Below are 25,095 nucleotides of genomic sequence, written 5' to 3'. Positions count from 1 at the left end.
AGAGAACAAAGGTTAATATCATTTTCACATCATCATTTTCATCAATAAATGAGCATTATTAAGAGTCAGACACATTCTTTGGATTCAAACTCACCTTTGTAAATCTGTGTTAACTGTAAAACCTCACTCGAAAGAAAGAAGGAAGGAAAAAACAACCTAGCTGATAGGAAATAATTTTTTCAAAGCGGCCTTGAGCGTAACTATATATATATATATATATAATTATTATTATTATTATTAATAATTATTATTAATATTATTTTATTTCTTCATTGTATACATTATTGTTTATTATTTAATTGTGTTATTTTTATTATCAAATTTGTTTTTTTGTTTTTTTCTCATTGGTTACCTATTTTTTAATTTTTTTTATTTCCTAATTTGTCAAGTAAGCCAACTTTTTATAATTATTATTAAAGTAAACACTATAATAATTGTATCATTATTTCATAATTTATTATTATTATTATTATTATTATTAATAATAATAATAATAATAATAATAATAATAATAATAATAATATTGTAGAAGTAGAAGTAGTAGTATTTATTTATATATTACAATTATTATTTACTATTTACTTTGTTTTTTATTACAGTATCTATTTGATTGTCTTTAACCATCATTACATGATATTAAAGACGCATAGACATTGATGGCTCTTGACATTAATAACTTCAGTGTTAAACAAAAACACGTAAATCTCGGATATTTATATTAATATGTGCTAACTATGGAAGCCCATTTCCACTCAAAAAAGAAAAGAAAAAAAGTGAAAACCCAGCCTAAACCCTCCTGTAGCTCTTTATAATGACAACATTTTTGAAAAATAATGATTTAGTTTTGCTGAATATATTTTAAAATAATTTTATAAACTTTCATTTTGTATGACAAAATAACAAGATAGTTGTTCAAATAATGACTTAATATATTAAAAATAATGTATTATATTACATTTTTAAAAGATACTAACTCATTATTTTAACAATTTTAACAAAAAAAAAAAAAAAGACAACTAAAGGTGCTTAGATGCTCACTGTGATGGGTTTTCTTTTGCAAGTTAAAGTCAGGCAGATCATTTTCATACTTTAAATAGAATTTACATGAATCTGTTGCTGCTTGGAGAGTAGGAAAACTTGTAAACCACTAATAAATCCCTTAAGGTTGACACATATTGGTAGCGTAGGCGGGATGTTGACGGATGGCTGCCCTCGTTCCTCTCTGACACAGTGCAGCTCCTCCTGCTCCACTAGGAAACAAGAGTTGCATTTTTTTCCAACAAACCTGATTTCCTTTGTCTCCTTTGGGAAAACCCACAAACTCCACAACGCCATTGACCAGCGGCTGGCCGGGGTCGCCGGGCAAGCCCACGTCGCCCTGGAAGCCGTGAGCGAGGGGAGAGAGAGCTGTTTACACGGGTCAGCTGACGGCGAGGGAGGCGGCGGGACAAGGAGGGAGAGAGGGGGCGGAGTGTGGGGACGTTTGGGGAAAACGGGGGAGAGACGGGGACACTGACTGGAGGACGGACTCTGTTCGACCCCGGATGAAGCCACCGAGTGAGCGGAGGAGGGAGGAAACACTGAGGGCTGGTGAGAGGATCTGAGAGTCTTTGTTTTAGTTAACAAACTTTATCAACATCTAAGAATCTCTGGAGGCAGAAAACATCTGATGGGTTCAGTTACACCTCAGTGGAAAGAGCCAAAGGGATTAAGTTCTGTTTTTTTTATGGATAACAGAAGCTGTCAATAAAATAAAATAAAATAAAATAAAATAAAATAAAATAAATTAGTTGATATAGTAACTAATATCCCATTACATATACTAAAATAATACTATTAAAAATAAGTATATATAAATTATTAAATAATTCACAAAATGTGCCTGTATTTATTATTTATTTATATTTACATTCTTTATTTAATTAACTTCATATTAATGACCCTATTTATTTGCTTTCTGATTAAATTCCCCGTTTATTTATTTTTATATTATTATTTATTCATGAATTATTCTTATTATGCATTTATTATTATTTTAACCATGTTTAATTAGATTTTTTGGTGAGTTTATGCATGTATTATTTTTCATTTGCATTTCCCCCAAATATATTTGCCCAAACTTATATATTTCTATTTTATTTCAGATATATACTTTTTTACATTCCTATTTTATTTTCCCTTTTTTCTGTTTTATAATATTATTTATTCATGCATTATTTTACTATGCATTTATTCTTACATTCACTATTTTTCAAATACAGATTTTTGTTTGAATTTATGAATATATTTTTCCCTTTGCATTTCTCCCCAATATATTTACCCAAACTTATTTATTTATATATTATTATACCTTTTATTTTTCATTCTTATTTTATTTTATAAAATGTCTATACTTTTAATATTATTATTTTAATTTTTAATGTATATATTATAAAGAATTTATGTATGTGTTATTTATCCCTTTGATTGTCACTCAATGTATTTACACAAACTTATTCATTACTCTTTTATTTTATTTAAAACCTGTTCTTTCTTTCTTTTTTTACACATAAATTGTTCCTGTATTTTATTTTAATTATTTATTTTTCATATTATTATTAATATTATTATTGTCATTCATTTCTGAATTTCAAATATTTTTTAATATAATTTATTCATTAATTAAATGTATGTATGTATCATTTTCCCCTTTGATTGTCCCCCAATATATTTACACAAATTTAATTATTTCTATATCCTTTTTTTTTTTTTTGCTTTGTTTTTGCAGCCTTCATCCTCCGTAGGTTTTAACTACAACCTGACAAAATTGAATAGCAATATGGCTTATTTTCATGTATTACTGATGGTGGAAGCCTTTATTTTGGTAGGGCGATACAACTATCTTAACTATTTTTTATTTTATTTTTATTCATTTTATTATTTTTGCAACTTCATGTATGCATTCTGAAACTTTATATTATACCTTTACATAAAAAAATAAAAAAAACTAATTCCAGGTGTAATACATATGGTTTTATCCCAGTTGAGATAATGTCTGCCTCCAGAGCAGCTCTGCTCCTATAAAGTGTCAGAAAAAAGAAGCTGGACAGATGCTCCAGCCTCTCATCTCCTCCACCTCTCCCCAGGTCTCCTCCTCCTCCTCCTCCTCACTTCTCCGTACCTCTTCTCCTCCTTGACTGTAAACTTTGCTGAAATCACTGCTCCTCTTCCTCTGTGAACCTTTAGTTTTTGCCTTCTGCTTGTTGTGTTTTCCACTTTTATAATGAAACCCCACCACGTCCACGAGTGTGTGTGTGTGTGTGTGTGTGTGTGTGTGTGTATCTGCTCCTAGCCTTCCCTTGCTTTGTTACCTTATCTCCTTTGTAGATAGTGAGAGTTTGTTCGCTTCTTAGTGACCCGTCCCCGGGAGTACCACTGGGTCCGGGAAGACCCACGTCGCCCTGGAGTCCGGAATACACACAACACACCGTTAGCCAATCAGGAGGCGAGGAGGAAGAGGAGGAGGTGAAAATAAGGAGGTGAAAGAAGAGAGGATCAAGAAAAGAGGAGCAGAAAAAGATGAAGAAAACATGTAAGGAAACAGAGATGGGACAGAGATAAATAAAATACATGGCCAAAAGTATGTGGACACCTAAAAACAGCATTTAAAAAATAACTTTCTGGCTGGTTTACTCACTCAACATAAATGTTTCATTCATGTAATTAAATCATATAAAACTGATATGAATAAACTATAAGAAATGTATCTAACTATGGCTTAAAAAAATTACTTTAATCAATAATTTCAGCTGGATAAATATTTGAAATTGGAACAAAGAACACATTTTATCTACAAAGATACACTTTATTCGTAAAATCGTAGTAATTAAATAAAACATCTCAATGTAAATGAGGTAATATCTATTAGCTGTAGTTACAGACATTTCTTATACTCTATTTATCTCATATTCTATTTCTATTTTTATTCTCTTGAAGGGAAAATTTCACCAATTCAGGGACTACTGGCTCTAGAGGAAGCTGTGTTAAGTCTGATAAAATGACTCAAGTGATGTCATTTGAGTCAGCGCCGATGCGATGTTTTGAAGAAAATCAGAGGGAAAAGGACTCGAGTTTTTTTGTACAGCTACTTCTGTTTTTAGGGAAGTTTCACACACATAAGAAGAAATGTTCTGACTCCAAACCCAGTTTTGTTCACTTTCTACAGGAACTGGAGCAATACTGCACTTCTATTAAAGAACTTAAGAGCAAGAAGGCTCGGAAAACTGACTTTGTTTTGGACCAATACTTTATTGATTGATGAATCATACATCATGTTTTTCTATTTTATTTTGTTTTGTCTCTGTTTCTTACCCTGTGTTTATTTTGGATCTCTGTTTTGGAATTGATGTTTGTAGGATTTTGTGTTTTTTTATTCTTTCTGTACCCCCCTGGCAAATACTGTATATATTGTAAATTGTTATTGTGAATAAAACATTTAAAAAAAAAGTTGTCTACTATTCTCTGCTGCAGGCTGCATCAGCAGCTACTAAAGCTGCTTAATATTCCCGAACCTTCAACCAAATTGCAGACAGCCAGGTTGCATTATGGGTAATGTAGTTGCCAGGTTTTGAAATGGAAAAAGAATGCATCAAGTATAGCTCTGGATCTGCTGCATCGTTTTAAACTGTTTATCATATCTGACAATGTGGAGCAGTGAGAAGAGAGAATTCCTGCACAGTAGCCGTGTTTCCATCAAACAATTTATCTGCACATTTTGAAGATTTGCTTGATGGAAACACCAAAATTCGGAAATTCACATAAAAGTTGTTACCCTCACTTGAGGTGTTTTTGTCTTTTATGAAAAATAGTTAAAGCACTTAATAGGAGATGAAAACGCTATTTCAGTATAAGTTCTGACAAAATGAACATTTAACTCACATGACTGATCAGCTGTTTCCTCTGACATGAAAGACCAATTATAAGTTGTCTAACTGAATCCAATTCCTGAAGACATATTTTCTGTCATGGGTAGCCAAAGTTAGCTTACTTAGATTAGCAACAGTATATCTCAACTCTCTCCTGTCTACAAAACAAAAAATCTGTGAAGACTACCAGCATATGCACTGCGCTTAATGTCTATAACATGTAATCTTGCTTCTGTTTATTTTATTTATTTATTTTCATTCTTTTCCATTTAATTATTCTTCTATTCTATTTTTTAAATATGATCTAATTCTATTTTTATTTTTTGCATTGTTCATCTTTCTGCAACTCGTTTCTTCTTCTTTGTAACTGTGCATTGTATTGCTGTTTGATATAAAAAAAATAAAAATATTAGCAACCTGTTTATTATTTTTTTTTCTCTCTTGCTCATTCTCTTCTTCTACTGTTAACTGGCAGATTAGCCTATATTCTTTTACTTGTAATAAAATGCTATTAGCTATTGAGGGAGCAACATATGTGATATTTCGTTAAGTTATCTGACGTTATGGTAGATTTCTATGTTTCTTTGGATTCACAGTAAGATCTGTGGACACTTTTGCAGGAAATAACCTCAAACCAAAAATGCACCAAAAGCACATCAGTCCACATACTTCTGGCCAGGCACTGTAATTTATTGTACTTTTTACTCCACTACATTTAGCTGACAGCTTTAGCTACTTTTCAGGTTCAGATTTAACATAAAAAAACATGATAAATGTAAAGTGATTATACATTAAGTAGCTAAATGAGCCCTTACTTTACAAAAATAAACCACTGCTTACATAAATGCATCAATACAAATAATGCATATAAAACGGTCTGAGTGGGTTCATTCTGCAGAACAAGTTATTTGAAATTTTATACTTTAAGTACATTCTGATCCTGATACTTTTGTACTTTCATTTCGGTAAGTTTTGAATGCAGGACTTTAACTTGTAGTGGAGTAATTTCACAGTGTGGTATTAGTACTTTTACTGCAGTAAAGGATCTGAATACTTCTTCCACCACTGTATATATAAGAAATACAATTAAAAATGAAAAAAGAGAGAAAAGTAAATGAATGCAAAGAGGAAAAAACTGAGGATAACTGTAGAAAAAAAAGAGAAAAGAGAGTGAGAGGAAGAGAAAGCTGAGTAGTTGAGTAGCCCCCCGCCTAAAAGAGAAAATGCTACACAGGAGAATTTCATGGTACAGTAATGGATCTGATCAGCTGTTTCCACATTCAGTTCACCGCCGATTCCTGCTGAGTTCAGTTTGTTTCTGAGGGGTTTTGGTTGGTTGAGCATCACATGCATGCAGTGTGTGAGGAGCTGGTTAGTACTCTCTGTGCGATTGTTTCGACATGAGATGAGGTGGGTGGGTGGGTGGATGGAGGTTGAGGAGTCAAAGAGCAGGCAAATGAACCGAAATACCCCAGAGTTCACCACCACCACCAGGTGCCCAGACGTGATTAAAAAAGGGGTAAAAAGTGCAACGTGGGAAGTAGGAGCAAGTGATTCCAGCACCCGGTTACAGGCCACAGATCGTCCTCCAGAGGGACAGCTCAGAAACTTACACTGTGAAGTTTTAACTATGTCATTTGAGGAGAAAATTCATATTCAAAGACAGTGAATGCAACATGATGCATCACCCAATCAAGATTTGTTTTGTTTTCCAAATTTGGAGAAAAACTTCATCATGTAAAATCTCTGAACTGTCGTAACAGCGAGGAAAAACATGCCACTGGCACAACTCACAGACTTAAAATTTTGTTTTTGTTATGTATGATTTGAGACGAAACGCTGATTGAAATAAAAATGTTCTCTGTGAGTCGTCTCAGTGGCTGCACGGATCATTTGAAAAGAACAAACCAGACTGAATCAAGTAGAGGTTCATGTGATCTTTTTATCATACAGGAAACGGATGCAACAAACAGTTCAGTTATCACTCTGAGGACGGTGAGAGGAGGAGGAGGAGGAGGAGGAGGAGGAGGAGGAGGAGGAGGAGGAGGAGGAGGATGAAGGATGGAGGGATGCAGGGGTGGGTGGAGGTTAAAGGAGGGAAGGATAGATGGAGGGTGAATTAATGTGTGTTGGACGGAAGGAGTGCAGAAACGCCACCAGTCAGACTTCAACATGCACAGTATTATATCCAACCAATTCATTACACACACACACACACACACACACACACACACACACACACACACACTGAGGAGCCAGCTAGAGCACTGTAAAACTGCTGTTTGATGTCTGTAGCTGCTTATCACAGAAATAAAGTGAGAGAAAGTGCAGAAACCACAACATTTTACTCCAAAAGCACACTGCCATTGCTTTTAATGGGTTTAAGTCAATATCAGTTGAAGAATACACTATATTTTGATTATTTTCATTGCTTCATCTTGCCCTCAGACAGCCCTTTCTGACATGGAACTAATGCCTTGATCTAAGCTCTCTTCACAGTCACCAGACTCCCTTAAGAAAAACACAAGGGAGGAGTTGCTGCCTCAATCGAATATTGTGTTTGTGTTATTGTGTTATTTTTGTAACCCCCTAAGTCTCTGAACCCCAACATTACATTTTACTCACTGTGGCCTAGCAGTTCACTGCAATATATAAAATATATATATAATCCTGCAGCTCTATGGAATCAGCAATATCATGACTAGAAGTGAGGACAACTAAAAAAATGTCTTTAGTGCAGAATAACACAGTTATAATGACATAAATAATAATAAAAAAAAGCAACATGAATTTCTCTGATAAAACATGTTTAAAAAAAAAATTGGAATAAAACTGAATAGATATATGCAACACTTTCCTAAGTGCCCGCAAGTGTCATGAATATTGGCGAAATAAAATTGTGTCTCCACATGTTATACATATTGAACTATTTTTATGTATCCGTCCTTTCCTGTCCACTCCTCTCATGTCTGTGTAAACAGATTTTCAGTGAGTATTTGTCACGTGACTGTTCATCTCAGCAGAATCAATTATGGCTTTATGTCTTTGAGGAGCAGAATTTAATGTTTTTAACAGGATCTAGTTATTACAAACACTTTATTTTTGGCGATTTTATAAAAAAAACACACTTTTCAAACCCTTGGTTCTGTGGGGATCAGAGAGTTAAAACACTAAAGGGTTACCTGCTTTTTGTTGTTGTGCTAAGCTAAGCTACTGTACATGTGTATAGACTCATTTCAGCTAAGTTGATGAAGCATTTTACACCCCAAAGTTTGGATTCTTCCTTTAAGGCTTATTTTTTAAAATAAATGTAGTGTTTTGGATTATACACTTTTTCTCACTGTCACTGCATCTGTATGTTACTGTGTAATTAATAAAACAGGAGGTTGTTTCCTGCCCTGACTCTAAAGTCTGTGGAGCTAAACTAGGATTTCTGCTCCTGTTAATGTGTAAGTGATGGAAAAACTGAAAAAATAATAAGAAGCACATTTTTAAAAAGCCTTTCAGATGTTGCTTTAGTTGCACTCACTCAACAGGCTGCTACATGTGTGTGCATGTGTGATTTAATCCCTACATACAACAGATAAAACATATATGTGCTCTTCAGTTAATAAAGCGTACCTTGTCTCCTTTCTCTCCTTCATATCCGTCACTACGGCTCCCCTAAAAAGAACAAAGGTTAACAACTCCGAAACAACAACAACAACAACAACAACAACAACAACAACAACCTGATAACTGATAATAAATTACTATAACTATTATTTAACTTACCATTGGCCCTGGGGGGCCGGGAGGACCAGGCGGGCCCTATAGAAAGACAGAATCAGGAATAATATTCACCAATACATCAAATAAAATCACCAAAAAAAGAAAAAAGACAATATTTTCTTAGATGACAGATTTAATAATGTCAGTAATTGCTTACGTTTAACTAGTTAATATGTAATTAATAATAAAAAATGCGAAAAATTATTTTTTCATTTTGTTTTTATAAATATAACGTTTTTACATACATTTATCGTAACTATCTTCTATACTTCTATTATTAATATTATAGTTATTATTATTCTGATTATTATTTTGATTGTTTTTTCTTTAATGATTTATCAAAAAAAAGTTATACCTGTTTACAGACAAATTTATATTTATTTATTTTAGTTAATTTAACTTCAATTAAATATATTACTATTGCATAAATCATAAACATTTTGAGGTAACATAAAAGCTAAATACTGTAAAAAATATTATTATGTTATCAGCAAAGTAACAGAAAAAATATTCACAATTTTTTATTTATATTTTAACGTCGGTTAAAGTGTAATAAACCATCCAAAAAACATGTAATGAATTAATTTGTATACTTGCTGACTCTTAATTAACAGTAAACCTTTTAACTTTTTATCATGTTATCTTGCATATCTTTATTATTTTGTATATTTTGTATATTTTTCTCATTTTGCTATATTTTCTTAGTATATTTCTACATTTTTATTTGGCATTTTGTTTATTTATCGTTCATAATTTCTTGTCCTTATATTGTGCACAATAATGCTTCTCTTGGAAAGTATTTCTTGGTATATTTAACTGTTTCAAAAAAAATAATTTTAGCTCATCTACTGTAAAACATTTCCTCACTCCTCGGACAGGTTATGAAGAGATCCTGCAGTTTTAACTTCAGTTGCTACAAACCGTCATCAGGAGTGCGACAAAAACAGAAGATGAAATATATTAAACATAAATATGTGACTGAGGAAGGGTGACAGATGATTAGTTTACATACGGGGTATCCCTCAGGACCCTGCGGACCAGGGAATCCAGGTTGCCCAGAAGGACCTGTGATACCCTGCAGGAAAAAAACATTAAAGTACATTCATAATGTGTTGAGTTGTATTAAAAATGATTTATTGTTGCGCAGTAAACAGAAAAAGTAAGACTCTTACAGGTGGACCATCTCTGCCTTGTAGACCTGGTAAATTCTAATTAAAGGGGACAACGAAAAACAGATTAAACAACAAGCACAAGCCTCTAAATGCCTTTATATGTATATAAGGAATAAAAGAAAACGTGAATACATTTTTATCTATAGTTTTTATTGGCCTCTAAAAACAGAAACTTGTGCTGACTGTTTGATCGAAAATATCTAAATATTTGGGTTTTGTTCACAGATTTATACAAAGTTTTTAATGGGAATCAGATTCACTGATACTTGGAGCTTCACCTGGTGGCCAAATCAAACACTGCAGTCTGAATCAGTGCTGATTTTTCAGTTTGGTTGAATTTGCACTATGAATTTCTATAAAATAAATACATAAAAAAAAAGAAATTATTTGAAAAATCTAAAACAAAATGATCTAAATACTTTTATGGGATTATGGAATAAATGAATACAAATAAATAAATAAATAATTATAAAATCTAAAATAAAATAAAAAACTAAATATTTTTGGGGCTTTTGAAGAAAAAATGCATAAAGAATTATATATTTTAATAAAAAATACAAAAATAACTACGTTTGAGGACACTGATGGGGTAAAAATGCAAAGAAAAGTCGATAAATGCAGAAAAAAAAGATTTAAAAATGAATAAACACATCTTTCAATACATTTTAAATAAATAAAATAGGAAAATTAAATAATGAAAAATGTAAAGGTAGAAGAAGACTTTTCCTATTCATACATTTTATACATATTATTCAATTTATGTAATATATCAATTAGTCAGGGTCAATATTATGTTTCTATTACTGGAGCTCCACCTGGTGGCCAAATCAAGCATTGCAGTCTGAAAGAGCTGTTTTTTTTGTAAGCTCTACCTCAGTTTGGTTGAAGTTGTAAAATACAAGAAATTATAAAAAAATCTAAAACTAAAAAAATCGAAATACTTTTTTAGCCTTGCATAAAGAATGCAAAAAGAATTATATATAATGTAAACATTACAGAAATAAATACGTTTGGGGAGATTAATAGGGATAAAAATGCAAAGAGAAAAAAAAAAGACACACATTTTCAGATACATTTTAAATAAACATTCATATAAATAGGAAAGTTATATAAAAATAAGGGGAAAGTAATTAAGATTTTTCCTATTTTACATTTTATACAATTTATGTCATTTTATAAAAATCAATTAACTAATGCCTACATTCAATTAAATATAATTGTAGTACATTAAAATGGCATATTCATTCATTTATTTCAAGTCATTTTTTTTATTTTTTTGCTTCTGTCCTCCATAGAAACAAAAGTCAAACTACTCTGATTTAAAACACTTGCAGGCATGAGGAAAGTGACACATCTAATACTCTGAAATCTGCAGAAATAAAGGGAGAAGAAGAGAGCTCATGACGTTACCGTGACGCCGCTGCTGTCGCCGACGTACACGGGCTCTCCTTTCTGACCCTTTGGCCCGTACGGCCCCTGATGGAGGAAAAGGACACAGTTAGTGTTAATTGATCACCAGCAGTGACAGTAAACTCAACATTCAACCAAATAAAAGCATCAAAACATCCACAAATAATAAGTTTGTCCTAACAGGATTTCCAGGCGCTCCAGGTCCTCCGATCCCGAAACCGGAGTCTCCAGGTTCTCCTCTGGTCCCGTTACAGCCGTCCACTCCTGCAGGTCCTCGGCCCCCGTCCAGACCAGGGTGGCCCTGCAGAGAGACGAGAGGAGCGGGGACTCTTCAATAATAATAATAATAATAATAATAATAATTTAAACAATTACTTAATAATATTTTTTTCCTCCGTTTTCTTGAGATAAAAAAACAACTTGTGAGTCAAATTTTTTAGCCAGAAATGACACTAAAATACAGCTGAAAATGACCATTATAAATCAAATTACTTTAATGTGATAAACTTCAAATAGACAACTGGGTTTATAAATAAAAAATAAAATAAATAAAACAAAATATTATAAATGATAATACAGATATATAAATACATAAAACATTAAACAGGGCTGTTGTGATAAAAACATTTTTTAAAGTAAACTGGGAGACTGGTCTTTAATTAAGCTTTATTATTATTATTATTATTATTATTAATAATCTGATTTTGTTTAATTATTTTTTCAGTTTAATTCCTGATTGTAGACAAATAGACATCTGTATCTCATGGTCTCCCATTTTAATGTTAAATAATGCTTTTTTATATCATGACAGCACTAATAGTGTTTTATTTATTCATAAACCTGTCTAATTATTTATTGTTTTTTATTTGATTGGTTTGGTCTTTAATTTAGCTTTATTAATATTAATATTATGATGATGATGATTGTTATTATTATTATATTTATTTATATATTATACATTTTTTTATCTGTTTCATTTGTCATTATAGTCAAATAGACTGCATAATAACTGCATTTTACATATTTAAGTTTCACAGTTGACTGTTAAATAAACTTTTTTTTATTTATTTTTTTATTACGATACTCCTAATGTTGTTTCTTAACTTTCTCCACACAGACAGATAAAACTTGCAGGAATATTTTATATTTATTGATTTATTTGTTGGCAACAATGTTGTGAAATTTAATTGTGTCAAACACAAAACACTGCAACTAGCTTAAAAAATATTTCAGTTGCAGAATATAAACTCCTCTCATGTTGCTAAAACTCACAAAATAAAAATAAAATGTTATCACAAGAGAGATGATTGAATACTGATAATCATAAAGTGGTTGTGCTGGTTTACTTACAGGTACTCCATCAGTTCCTGTGAACCCCGGCACTCCCATAGGTCCCTGTAAAATAAAGAATAATCCATTGTGTACATTTAGTTTAAATAGCGACACCTTGTGGTGAAAACACATTACTGCTTGTTTTAAATCAATATTTCAAAAGAAATAATAAGAGTTCAGATCTGTGAGACCCACTTTGTCTCCTTTGGGGCCAGATGGTCCTTTCAGTCCGATGTGGCCCTTCTCTCCTTTGGGCCCTGAAGGCCCCGGACCCCCACGGGGCCCCTCCGGTCCGCTCTGACCAACTTCACCGAGAGGCCCAGGACGACCCTGAGAGGAGAGAGAAGACACGGTCACACTTACAGTCCACGAAGGAAGAACAGAAAACCTTCAAAATGAACGAATACATTAAAACAGTTAAACAACAAGTTCTGTGTATTCTATTGAATAATAACCGGATCATGATTTCTGATGTGTTTTTTTTTTTTGGTACCATGTAGTTATTGTTATATTGAAGAGGAAAACATGATTTGTCAGTGACCTCACTTCTGAATGAATGTTGACATTTTCAAAAGTGAAATCAAGACCTACTTTTTATGCCTTGAGTTCCACTTTATTTTTTATTTATGTACTTCAATCTGTTTTATCTCTTGGTGCAGGTTGCTGTTGCTGTTTCTTACTGTAAATTGATTGAGATTTAAAATTTGATATCACCATTATTAAATATGAAGTGATTTCTTGCTTGGTTTTATTTGTATGAAAAGCTCTATATACAAAAAAAGTCTTATTGATTAATTAATTGAGTCTCTCCCTCCTTCACACACTATCCTCCAGACAAACTTGCAGAAACAAATTACTAAAGAAGCTATTTTATCTTTGTGTTGTGGATTTGACGGGTGTGTTTACACAAGAAGAGAACAAGTTTGGGCGGAAATTCAGCTTTTTAAAAATTCAATCTCAGAACTGAGAGGGATGGTGAGGTGCTTTATGTGGGCATGCAGCGGCATGTGAAGGTCTGAGAGAAAAACTGAAACTTTTGGTCAATATTCAGCTTGGGAAACATACGGCAAAGGTTTTTAAATTAACCTTGTGATAAAACTTTCAAGCATAAACCTTTATCAGTAGAAAGAAGTTTGATTTTAGAGCCTTTATCATGACTTGAATGTGTTTCTGCTGCAGGAGAGAGGCTGCGCTACCATTTCAAACCACACGGTGGCAGTATAAAAAGAAATTAGCAGGTGAATGAACTAGCAGGACGAAGGAATCTAGGGTTCGTTAAGACACACATTCACACAACACCTTCGACTGCTCACAACCTGCTATTAGCTCATATTTTAGCCGTATAACAGGGCAGAGAGAGAGGAGACAGATGGAGGGAGGAGAGGGAGACAGATGTCTGGGTCCGGGTCAAAGGAAAGTCACAGGATTTGATTTTTAGAGTGAAAAAGTGTCTCAGAGAGGTATGAAAAAATGGAATAAAAGCGATTTTGTGAGCAAGGAAATGCTCATAAATTCATTCATAAAGACGTCACACAATTATGTTAACTAGGGGAAGTAAAGCAGTGCTGCAGATGTACATTTAACATTTATGGGACATTTATAGAAACATTTATAGAGCACGTAAATGCATGCAAGCATGCACGTGTGTGACCGCATATTTCTTTACTGAGCTACACACTTAAATTATGTATACAAGTATAAATAAATGAGTGTGGTTAAAAAACATATTTTTATCACACACACACACACACACACACACACACACACACACTGTAGACTATATACACATACGCACACACACACAAACACACACACACACACACACACACACACACACACACACACACACACACACACATGAACACACACACAAAAACATGCATGCACGCATGCACGCGCACACAAACACACACAAACACACACACACACACACACACACACACAGATGCACACACACACAAACACACACACACACACACACACACACACACACAAACATGCATGCATGCACACACGCTCACATATATGCATAAGTTGCACACCCTTCATTAAGGTAAAGTTTCACACACCCCTCTATTACCTCCACACACACACACATGATTTAAAAAGGAAGGTGATTCTCTGCTCCACACCTGGTCCTATTCATGTAACTGCTCTGCCTGCAGACACAAATCTCTGTATAACAAATCTTACATCAGGGACATTGTGGAAAAGGTCAAATACCAGTTTTAAACAGTCTGTAGCGTTTGTTTTAGCCTGCAGGGCACACCAGACGGGTGGAGTTTGGAGCATCCGGACTATTTGGATGAAGAATGTGAGTCAGACAAAAGTATAAATACCGTCTTCTGTCTGTCTGAACTTTGTGTTTAATTCTTTGTGGCAAAGCACGAGACATGAAGCATTAAATCAGTCAACCGCAGTTCATTAATTACCTCAAATTACCCATTATTTAATGGGTTTTCTTGCAATCTTTGATAGACGGATCACTGAACAGACCTTTACCTACAACATGTCACTCAAAGAGACACGCACTGAGATGCAAAATATTTCTAAAGAAGCATAAAACAACTACAAAGAACAAAAGCAGCTGCATAGAGACACAAATAACTTCAAGAAGGGGTAAAACAACCACAGAGAGAGACAAACTGACCATGAAGAGACCACAAGGACAAAAAAAAGACAACAAAGAGAGACAGAGCCACAGACAGACGGTTAACAACTACAAAGAGACAGAACATGTCCACAGAGACACAAAAAGACCAAAAAGAGACACACAAAGGCACAAAAAACACAAAAGGCGACACAAAATTTTCACAGAGATATTTAACAACTACAAAGAGATGCAAAAACAACACAGAGGCACAAGGCACACAAAAAGACCACAAGGAGACACAAAATGACCACAAAGAGACAGAAGATCATCAGAGACACAAAATAACCACAAAAAAACTATAACAACTACAAAGAAAGGCAAAAAGACCAAAGTGACACATAACAACTACAAAGAGACATAAATGACCACAAAGACACAAAATGACCACAAAGTGACACATGACAACTATAAAGACACAAAAAAGGTCACAAAGAGACAAAAAATGATCAAAAAGTGACACATAACAACAAGGAGATGCAAAAAGACCACAGAGAGACAGACATGACCACAAGGAGACACAAAAAGATCATTAAGTGACACATAACAACTACAAAGAGACACAAAGCCACAGAGCGTGGGGTTAAACCACAGTGTAGAAACTACAAAGAGACGAAACACAACAATAAAAAAGAGACAAAAGCAACACAATGTCTGTGTGTCTTTTGCAGGTTTAAGAAAGTCACAAACAACCTTTGAAATGAAGACACAGACTTTAAAGCCCTCCGGGATAAACTAATAATGTCGGAGTGCATGAATAAACCTGACTCGACATGAAGTTACCCAATAAAAGTGTAACTGCTCTACATCTCTGTTTACTGCACTTGGCTTTAACCCTTTATCAGGCAAATAACTATATTTGGTAACTTCAGGTTATATTTCGAAAAAAAAGTTGCAAATTTATTAGATTAAAATGGCAAATCTACAAAAAAAAATCGCAGATTTAAGAGATTTAAAATGGCAAATCTTTTTCTTGCAGATTCACCACTTTGAAATCTCATAAATCTGCACATTTTTTTCTCGTAGATTTACCACTTTAATCTCGTAAACTTTTTTATCAAAATATTATTTTCGTATATTTTTTTTCACACATTCTGGCAGTATATAATATCCTCCAATATTCTCTAGGGTTGAAATTTGGAATTTGCAAGTATTTCAATGAGTGTCCTATTAAGGGTTAATGTTAGCCTGGGTATACCCAGACTGCCTTGCGCGCTCGATTTCATTTCGAACTGCCAAGGGGTCTGGCAACCAGGGCAGTTTCTTAGCCCTGTTTTAGGGATCCAATCACAGAACGGGGAGGGACGGCAAGACGATGACGCGTACTACCCGGCAGATGGAAGCTTGTAGTTTTCTTACGGATCCAACATGGCTGCTGCAGACGCGAAACTCTCTTTGGCTGTAGATGGTGTTTTAAATAGTTTAGAGCAAAAGTTGAAAGGCGAAAGGTCTCTCAGCGTTACGCTACCATTACGGCGTTAGCGGTAGCTATTAGCCAGGCTACCGTAACGCTGTTGATCTGGCTACGAGCCGGGGGACAGCGGAGCCGGCGAGAGACCCGCAGCAGCTTGTTTATTGCCCATAAAATCAGTGGATGTGTGTGGCTGAATGACATGAGGGGCCATGAGGGGCTTCCCTCCGAAGCGTCACGTGAACCGACGTCCGTTTCTAATGACAGTGGCAGCAGATCACAGCTGGATCAGCTGTCAGTCGCTTTAACAGCTGGAGACATGCACTAATAATAATAAGTGTTTTCTCTGTTTAACAAACACCTGCACATGAATAACAACCTCCATTGTGTATTTATACTTTGAACTGTGTCCAGCTCAGGGGCACGGGAATGCCTTCATATTATTTATTTATTATTATTTGCTTCTGTATATATTAGGACGACTATTAGGGCCAAGTATGAAAAAAAAAACAGACCCAGGGGAGGGGGATAATACTGGTCCATACTGGGTCCGTCTGGTGCCACAAATGCAAGCACACACACACACACACACACACACACTCCATGGCTCCATGGCACGCGTAAAGACGCACCACATGAGAATGCCTGTGAGGAATGAAGGCTGGGAGCAATAAACCTGCTGCTGTGAAATAAGTTTAGACGAACGTTACACACTGTAACTGTCAACAAGGAGCAGAGGAGGTCTGAAAGAGAGACAGCGCTCCGTGTGAACGCGAGGAGGAGGGGAGCGTCAGTCGGATCACTCTGATAAAACACCTTAAACAGAGCGAGTGATGGAGAAGAAGAGACATCCCGCAGGTAGAAAGGAATGAAATGTGGTGATGTCGTAACATCACCTCATGTTATGTGTTTTTAATCATGCCATGGTGGCTGGGTCCCTCTCCCCTGGGTCCCTATTTATTTATTTTTTCATATATGGCCCTAATACGCCGTCGTAGTAGACGATCCTGGTGATAAATTAATTATTTAATATCCGCGAACATGATTGTGTCCGCTGAACACCGGCCAATATTTTATTAGGTTATATGATTAAGGTAAAATGTAAATTATGTCACTCAGTAATGATCAGCCTCGCGTGGGACGGATGAAAATGACAAACAATGTAAAAGTGTTTCTTGCTGACAGACAGACTCTCATACTCTCTACGTTTTTTTTTTTACTAAAGCACTTGTAAAGCACTTTGAGTTGCATTTATATGTATGAAAAGCGCTATATAAATAAAGTTTGATTGATTGATTGATAATAATATCCATAATAAATCTGTATGGTGGAAAAAACAGATCACGAAAAGGAAAAAAAAACTTCTAGAGCAATCTTTCTCTTAATTTATTATAAATGTAGACATATGTTTGTTGTGTTTTTTGTTGTTCAGAGTCACAATAAAACAGATTTTAACTACATGGTGAATCATATAAATAAAATATAAAACTTGTGGTGACACACTTTAGTTTAATCTGTGATCTGTCTTCACTCCGGTATGAAACTACTGCGATGTTGCGATGTATAACATAAGTTATTACGATCAGCTGTTGCGTCTATTCAATAAGTCAGGGGGCGGGGCCACCGCTACAAGACTTCCGCATAGGATTCTCTCGTGTATCCTCGCTTGTGCCTCCTCCGATATGCGTCCTCTATCCTCTATCCTCTATCCTCTATCCTCCGATCACAAATAAGAGCTTTGGGACAATCTTAAAAATGGCGCCCGCGAAAGAACTTCCGGTTCAAGCGAGGATAGAGGATAAAGGACGCGAAAATTAAGCGAGATGAGACGCAGCCTAGATCTCATTTGAGATTAGTCTGGTGTTAGCCAGGCTAGGTTAAAGTGGTGAATCTGCAAGAAAAAAGTTGCTTTTTTCCCACTTTTTTCTCGTAATATGCAACTTTTTCCGTACAGATTTCCCACTTTAAATCTCTTAAATCTGCGACTTTTTGTCTTGTAGATTTGCCACTTTAATCCAGTAAATTTGCAACTTTTTTCTCAAAATATTACCTGAAGTTACCAAATATAGTTCTTTGCCCGATAAAGGGTTAAGAGTGACAATGATGGTGGATCAGCCTTGACCACATGGTGCAGCTCTGCCTGCAGCCCACGTGGCCCCGGGCTGCAGGTAGCAGGTAGCAGTAATGACAGGGCTGAGTGGGGCTGTCTGGCTCGCTGCTCGCTCTCCAACACCTGGTTTCACCTGGGGAAAATATGCAGGGGTCCCACAGGGAGCCACTTTCTCTCACGCCTCGCCTTCTCTCCATCTCTGCCTCATTTATTATCTCATCTTGTCCTATTTTCCGGTCACAGGGGTCACTTTCAAAGACTGTCTGGTGTTACATAAAAAGGTGAGAGGTGATGTGAAAAGCTGTAACCGTGCACACAAAGGGGCTTTTCCCATTTGTGAAATCTAATAAATATCAGAAACAGCTACTAAAAGGTAATCTTCAGACAATCTCTCCTTCACGGTCAGCTGGAAGCGAGTGTCTTTGAGTGTTTTGAAGGAGGAAGTGAGGTGAAAGCATCTCTGTTTATTCCCTAACATGGCATGGAATTAAAAAATGCAAGATCACAGAGGGGGAGATAAAAGGGAACGGATGAAAGGGAATGGAAAACTGGATGGGGGAAACCAATAAAGACAAAAAGAAGAATCACATTAGATAATGCTGGAGCATGAGGCAGATCTGGAAACGCCCACTAGGGGGCGATCTATCACTCCACACAGGTCAATGACCTGCAGTGACCTGTGTGTGGGAATTAGACATCAGAGCCAACAGCAACGTTTCAGAAAGAGAGATTAAAATGCTTTTGATTGCAACTTAAGATGCATTTTTAGATTTAGTTTGACATTATGTAAATATTCAGGTAAATTCAAAACTTTTTAATATCAAAGCAATGTTTCTAATTTAACCTTTAAAGCTGCATTACTATTTTTTGGCCACTAGGAGGCAGAATTACACCAAAACAAGCTGATAAATAAATCAACTGAAACTTTATGGATTTTTAAGATTGATTACAGGCCAGTTTTATGATTAGATGATTTTTAAATATGCAGCGTCACTATGAGGCATTTTGTTGATCGAAAAAATAATATTATGTAGTATTTTTGTACGCTATTGTGATGTTAAAATGTGCTCCATTTATTTGTGTTGCTGTACGTCTTTTCATTCTTTCTGATTCTATTCGGGATGCTTTTATGAGTTTCTTAATTTTATACTGAGTGCTTTGGTATTTGTGTGTCTCTTTGTGATATCCCACCACTTTCAGCTCAATGGTTAGTTTTGGGTGACTCCCCCAACCCAAATGATTTGACTGCAGTCAATTGAACTATTGAATTGGTGCTCGATCTGCCCATAACTACGGGCAAGTGTGGCCCTATTCAACTTTTTAGTTTAGGCTAAAAAACTCATTTTCTGAACTTAGGGCTAAAGGTTCCTAGTTAAGTGTTATAAAAAGTACAAAACACTGCACATAAAAGCCACAAATGAAGTAATAACAATGACTAAGCTGCAATGCTTTAACTCCAATCGTCAGTATCAGCTCTTTATTCTCTCTTGTGTCTTTCACAATGTAGTCAATTTCTCCAAAGGTGAAAGATCATTAAATAACCTACATGGATTTATTATCTCGTCAAAAACCCTATACTTGTTTTAAGAACTTTGAATATGAAAATTTTAACACACTAATACGTAAAGAAAGCTAATATCAAGCCAGAGTTGATGTTAAATGTAGAACTATCAACACGGAGCAAGCTGATTGTTGCCAAAGACTTAAGACCAGTTTAAGTCCAAGACTAGTCTTAAACTAGCGCACATGGTCAGGATGCCACCTTATGGAGGTTTTCTGGGCACCTCCAGCTGTTAAAAGGCCTGAGGTCGACCCAGAACTAGTGATGTGCCAATGAAGCCTCATGAACCACTTGCTTTATTTTCTGACTCCACTAGATGGAGCTCTCTGTTCAACAAAGGGCTGAAAACACACTCAATTACCATTGCTAGAGCCTTTTTTTTTAAAGCCAAGAGCACCATCTAGTGGGGTCAAAAAATAAGGAAAATGGTTCATGAAGCTTCATTGGCAAATCACTACCCAGAACATGCTGGATGGATTATATACGTTGCCTGGCCTGGGAACACCTTGAGGTCCCCCAGGAAGAGCTGGAAAAAGTTGCTGCAGAGAGGAACGCCTGGAATACTTTGATTAGTCTGCTGCCCCAGCGACCCGGCCCCGAATACGTTTATGCATGTGTCACCTGGTATTATCTGTAACATTTCTAAGAACAACTCAAGACAAGTCAACCTGCCATATTCAACACGGATCAAGCTGACAGTCAAACAGATTCTTGCCAAAGACTTAAGACAGGTTAAGACTTAAGACTAGTATTAAACACGGAGTGAAGCTGATTCTCCTTCGCGTCACAACTTTTGAAAGGCCCCTGGGTCGACCCAGAACATGCTTGACAGATCATATATGTTGCCTGGCATGGAAACACCTTGAGGTCCTCCAGGAAGACCGGGAAAAAGTTGCTGCAGAGAGGGACGCCTGGAATACTTTGCTTAGTCTGCTGCCATCGCGACCCGGCCCTGGGTAAACACAAGTTTGTGTGTCACCACATGTCACCATGTGTCACCAGGTACTGTCTGTGACTTTCAAGTCGAGATGATATGAACTGCACATGCACTGGTTTCCACACGTAACACAAATAATGCACTTTGCTTTTTTTTCACACATGGGGACAAATTTTTATCAGCGATCAGTCTGTCCCGCTGCCACCGTCTCCCGACACCGTCTCACCGCGGACACCCTTGCCAGTTGGCACCCCCGTGTGTTTTCATGCCAGCCCGGCGGGTCTCCGCCCGGCTCTTCCAGACCTTCCATCCTCATCACCTTCCAGCAGACTGGTCAGTTTGTAGGCCCAAATCCCCTCCAGCACAAAGGGCACAATGGAGCCTATTCGGGGCCGCTAAGCTCTCTGGACTTACTGCTCCCATCGGGCCGACCTCACTTCCTGATAGAGGAGAGTGCTTGGACAGACAGATTCTCGCCGCCATGCGTGTGAAAACCAGCGTGTGTGTGTGTGTCGTCCGCCCACGCACGCGCACGCAAACACGAACACACACCCTCAGGCCCTCGGAGGATTTATCGGGGAGCATTGTTTTGAGCGGCGAGCGTGCTAGGGGGGAAGATTTTAGCTGTCACACCGCATGCTCACTGGGGGATGGTGATGAGAGGGGGCTGGCCAGCGTTGGGTCTCTGGGTGCAAGTTTAATCAGTGGGGGCGGCTTGATAACCTAATTACAGGTCGGGCCACATGAATCGGCAGAACCTCAAACGCCTTAGACAGAAAGGCTACAAAAATGTGCTCAAAAGGGACGGGACTTTTGATGCTGTTGAAGATGAAACAAGTGAAAACACTAACTAAAAAGTGCAGCAGCTCCCACACTCGTCTACACACACACACACACAGGGGAGAAAGAGGGAAATCCTCTCTAGATGGGAATGTTTTGGTTTTCCCTCCTATCCCCTCCAGCGATCAGACGGCCAACCCAAACACCTTGGTTTATCTCAGACACTGCCTCATTATCTCAGCACGTACGTACGGGCATTTCAGATGGAATTTCTCAGATACTTGGAGAGCAGAGAAATAACATCATACTGGGTGCTAAAGATGCAATCACACCTGCATTCTGTTTTGTTTAAACTCTTCATTATAGCTGCTTGTCATTCGATGGTGGCCTGTCATTCTGGAACATTCACTTAGACTTTTGGTCAATTTAGATGTTATAAATTCAGTTTTATATATATAAATCCACTAAAAACAAATGTTCAGCTTGCAAAAAATGCAACTAGTGTGTCAATATTTGTGTTTTGTCGTACGACATGATTTATCCCAATTCTAATATATTCTTGTTTAATTATGTCTCATGTTGGACGTTTTGTGTCTGACGTTGAACGTCTCATGTCTCACACTGGACATGTTGTGTCTCATGTTGGACGTCTTGTGTCTCATGTTGGACGTCTTGTGTCTCATGTTCGATGCCTTGCGTCTCATATTGGACGTCTTGCGTCTCATATTGCACGCTTCGTGTCTCATGTTGGATGTCTTCCGTCTCATGTTGGACGATTCGAGTCTCATGTTGGACATCTTGCGTCTCATGTTGGACGCTTCGTGTCTCATATAAGACATGTTGTGTCTCATGTTGGACATCTCGTGTCTCACAATGGACATGTTGTGTCTCATGTTGGACATCTCGTGTCTCACAATGGACATGTTGTGTCTCATGTTGGACATCTCGTGTCTCACAATGGACATGTGTCTCATGTTGGACATCTTTTGTCTCACAATGGACATGTTGTGTCTCATGTTGGACATCTTGTGTCTCACAATGGACATGTTGTGTCTCATGTCTCATGTTGGACGTCTTGCATCTCATGTTGGACGCTTCGTGTCTCATGTTGGACGTCTTGTGTCTCGATCACTGTGTGTCTTCTCTTCACTTTGCTTCCCAGCCCTCCTCTGCCCCTCTGACTCATCTGTTTGTGCTGATGGCCGCTATTAAAACAAACAACCTGTTCTCTCTTTTCATCCAGGTGCTTTCCCCTCCAATAAAAAGCCCATTAGTGTCCAGCAGGGGCCCTTGCTGTCCCACGGTGATGACATCATAAATCGGCAGTGCTTTCTCAGCTGTTGGCGCAGGAAATGAGCCACAGGACGACAGCGAGGACAGTCTTCGGTTTGTTGTCTTTTAATTTATCTTTTTGTTCTCTGAATGCAAAATATTTAACAGAAGAAGAGATTTTTTTCTCTGACAATAAACTTAAAACATGTCATAAAAGCCATAAATATATTACAGAGGATTTTTACTCCACAGTCTTAAAATCCTGAACTAATTGGGGAAAATTTAGCCCGAGGTTACGACAAGCTCGGCAGATGTAATTGGCATGTATGGCTCGTTTTAAGCTTTAACAGCCGACGTACAGCTGTGACTGCTGAGGTCATGCAGATAACAGTGTTTGGTGATGGCTCAAAAATCAATTGTTATGCTTAATTAAGAGCTATTTGTATGTCATGACGGATTAAACCCATGCAAATGTTGAAAAAAAGAGAACAAAATCCATGTTTGAATATTACATTTAAGCTGTGAAAATGTGTTTCCTTGGAGCGTCCACTCGGCTGCAGCTGTGAGTTATGAACTGAAGTTAAATTATGAATAAAAAATCATGTTTATTTCCAGATCGGAGAAAAAGAGTGAGAGTAGCAGTGCTGAAAGACAAATCCCACAAGGAGCACAAAGCGCATAGAGGTGAGAAGAGGTGACAGGAGAAAAATGTTGAATTAATCGCTTTATATCATTAAAAACAAAACTAAAAGATTTAAAGCAGCTGTGTCATTTTAAGGTGTTTGCTCAATAGCAACTGATTCTATTAGCTTCTATTCATCCCAGTTATTCATTGATCTGGTTTGAGCTGCTCCATGCAACATATCAACAACAACTAATGTTTCACGTTGGACATCTCATGTCTCATCTTGGACGTCTCGTGTCTCATGTTGGACATCTCATGTTGGACGTCTCATGTCTCATCTTGGACATGTTGTGTTTCATGTTGGACATATCATGTGTCACGTTGGACATCTCATGTCTCATCTTGGACGTCTCATGTCTCATGTTGGACGCCTTGTGTCTCATGTTGGAAGTCTTATGTCTCAAGTTGGACATCTCATGTCTCATGTTGGACGTCTCAAGTCTAACGTTGGACGTCTCGTATTTCATGTTCGACATCTCATGTCTCACGTTGGACGTCTCATGTCTCATGTTGGACGTCTCAAGTCTAACGTTGGACGTCTCGTGTCTCATGTTGGACATCTCATGTCTCATGTTGGACGTCTCAAGTCTAACGTTGGACGTCTCATGACTCACATTGGACATGTTGTGTTTCATGTTGGACATATCATGTGTGACGTTGGACATATCATGTCTCATGTTGGACGTCTTGTGTCTCATGTTAGATGTGTCATGTCTCACATAGGGCATGTTGTGTCTCATGTTGAACATGTTGTGTCTCATGTTGGACATCTGGTGTCTTATGTTGGACATGTCGTATCTTAGGTTGGGCGTCTTGGATCTCACATTGGATGTCTCATGTCTCATATTAGATGTCTTGTGTCTTGTGTGCTTACATAAGATTGTGATTAAGTGTGTAAATAAGGGAATGGTTGTTACACTGTTATGAAGTCTGTTTGTTGAAGAAAAAACTTGCTTTTGAGGTGAATCTTGTTGGCGGGATGCTAAAAAAGATCTCTCTCTTACTTTATGATTTGATATTTCTAAGCGATTTTCATCTCAAAATCACTTTAAAGTAAGAAAATATGCAATACATTATTGGAAAAACTGCACAAAACAGGA

General features: G+C 36.7%; 1 protein-coding gene across 1 annotated transcript in view; it reads right to left on the bottom strand.

Moving 5' to 3' along the window:
- The window catches only part of col4a6 (collagen, type IV, alpha 6), a 56,762-nt gene extending 33,741 nt beyond the window's left edge, over positions 1-23,021 (bottom strand). The window contains exons 1-11 of the mRNA XM_059354381.1: positions 22,638-23,021; positions 18,802-19,023; positions 12,785-12,919; positions 12,608-12,652; positions 11,439-11,558; positions 11,258-11,323; positions 9,848-9,883; positions 9,688-9,750; positions 8,679-8,714; positions 8,526-8,567; positions 3,351-3,440 (exon numbers count right to left, since the gene is read on the bottom strand). Of these exons, the coding sequence (XP_059210364.1) occupies positions 3,351-3,440; positions 8,526-8,567; positions 8,679-8,714; positions 9,688-9,750; positions 9,848-9,883; positions 11,258-11,323; positions 11,439-11,558; positions 12,608-12,652; positions 12,785-12,919; positions 18,802-19,023; positions 22,638-23,021 (1,239 nt within the window). The remainder of the gene's footprint in view (positions 1-3,350; positions 3,441-8,525; positions 8,568-8,678; positions 8,715-9,687; positions 9,751-9,847; positions 9,884-11,257; positions 11,324-11,438; positions 11,559-12,607; positions 12,653-12,784; positions 12,920-18,801; positions 19,024-22,637) is intronic.
- Between the last annotated feature and the right edge of the window lie 2,074 nt (positions 23,022-25,095).

The sequence above is a fragment of the Centropristis striata genome, chromosome 17 (assembly GCF_030273125.1).
Source record: "Centropristis striata isolate RG_2023a ecotype Rhode Island chromosome 17, C.striata_1.0, whole genome shotgun sequence".
In the NCBI taxonomy this organism is placed as follows: domain Eukaryota; kingdom Metazoa; phylum Chordata; class Actinopteri; order Perciformes; family Serranidae; genus Centropristis; species Centropristis striata.
This window is presented reverse-complemented; position numbering and strand designations above follow the sequence as displayed.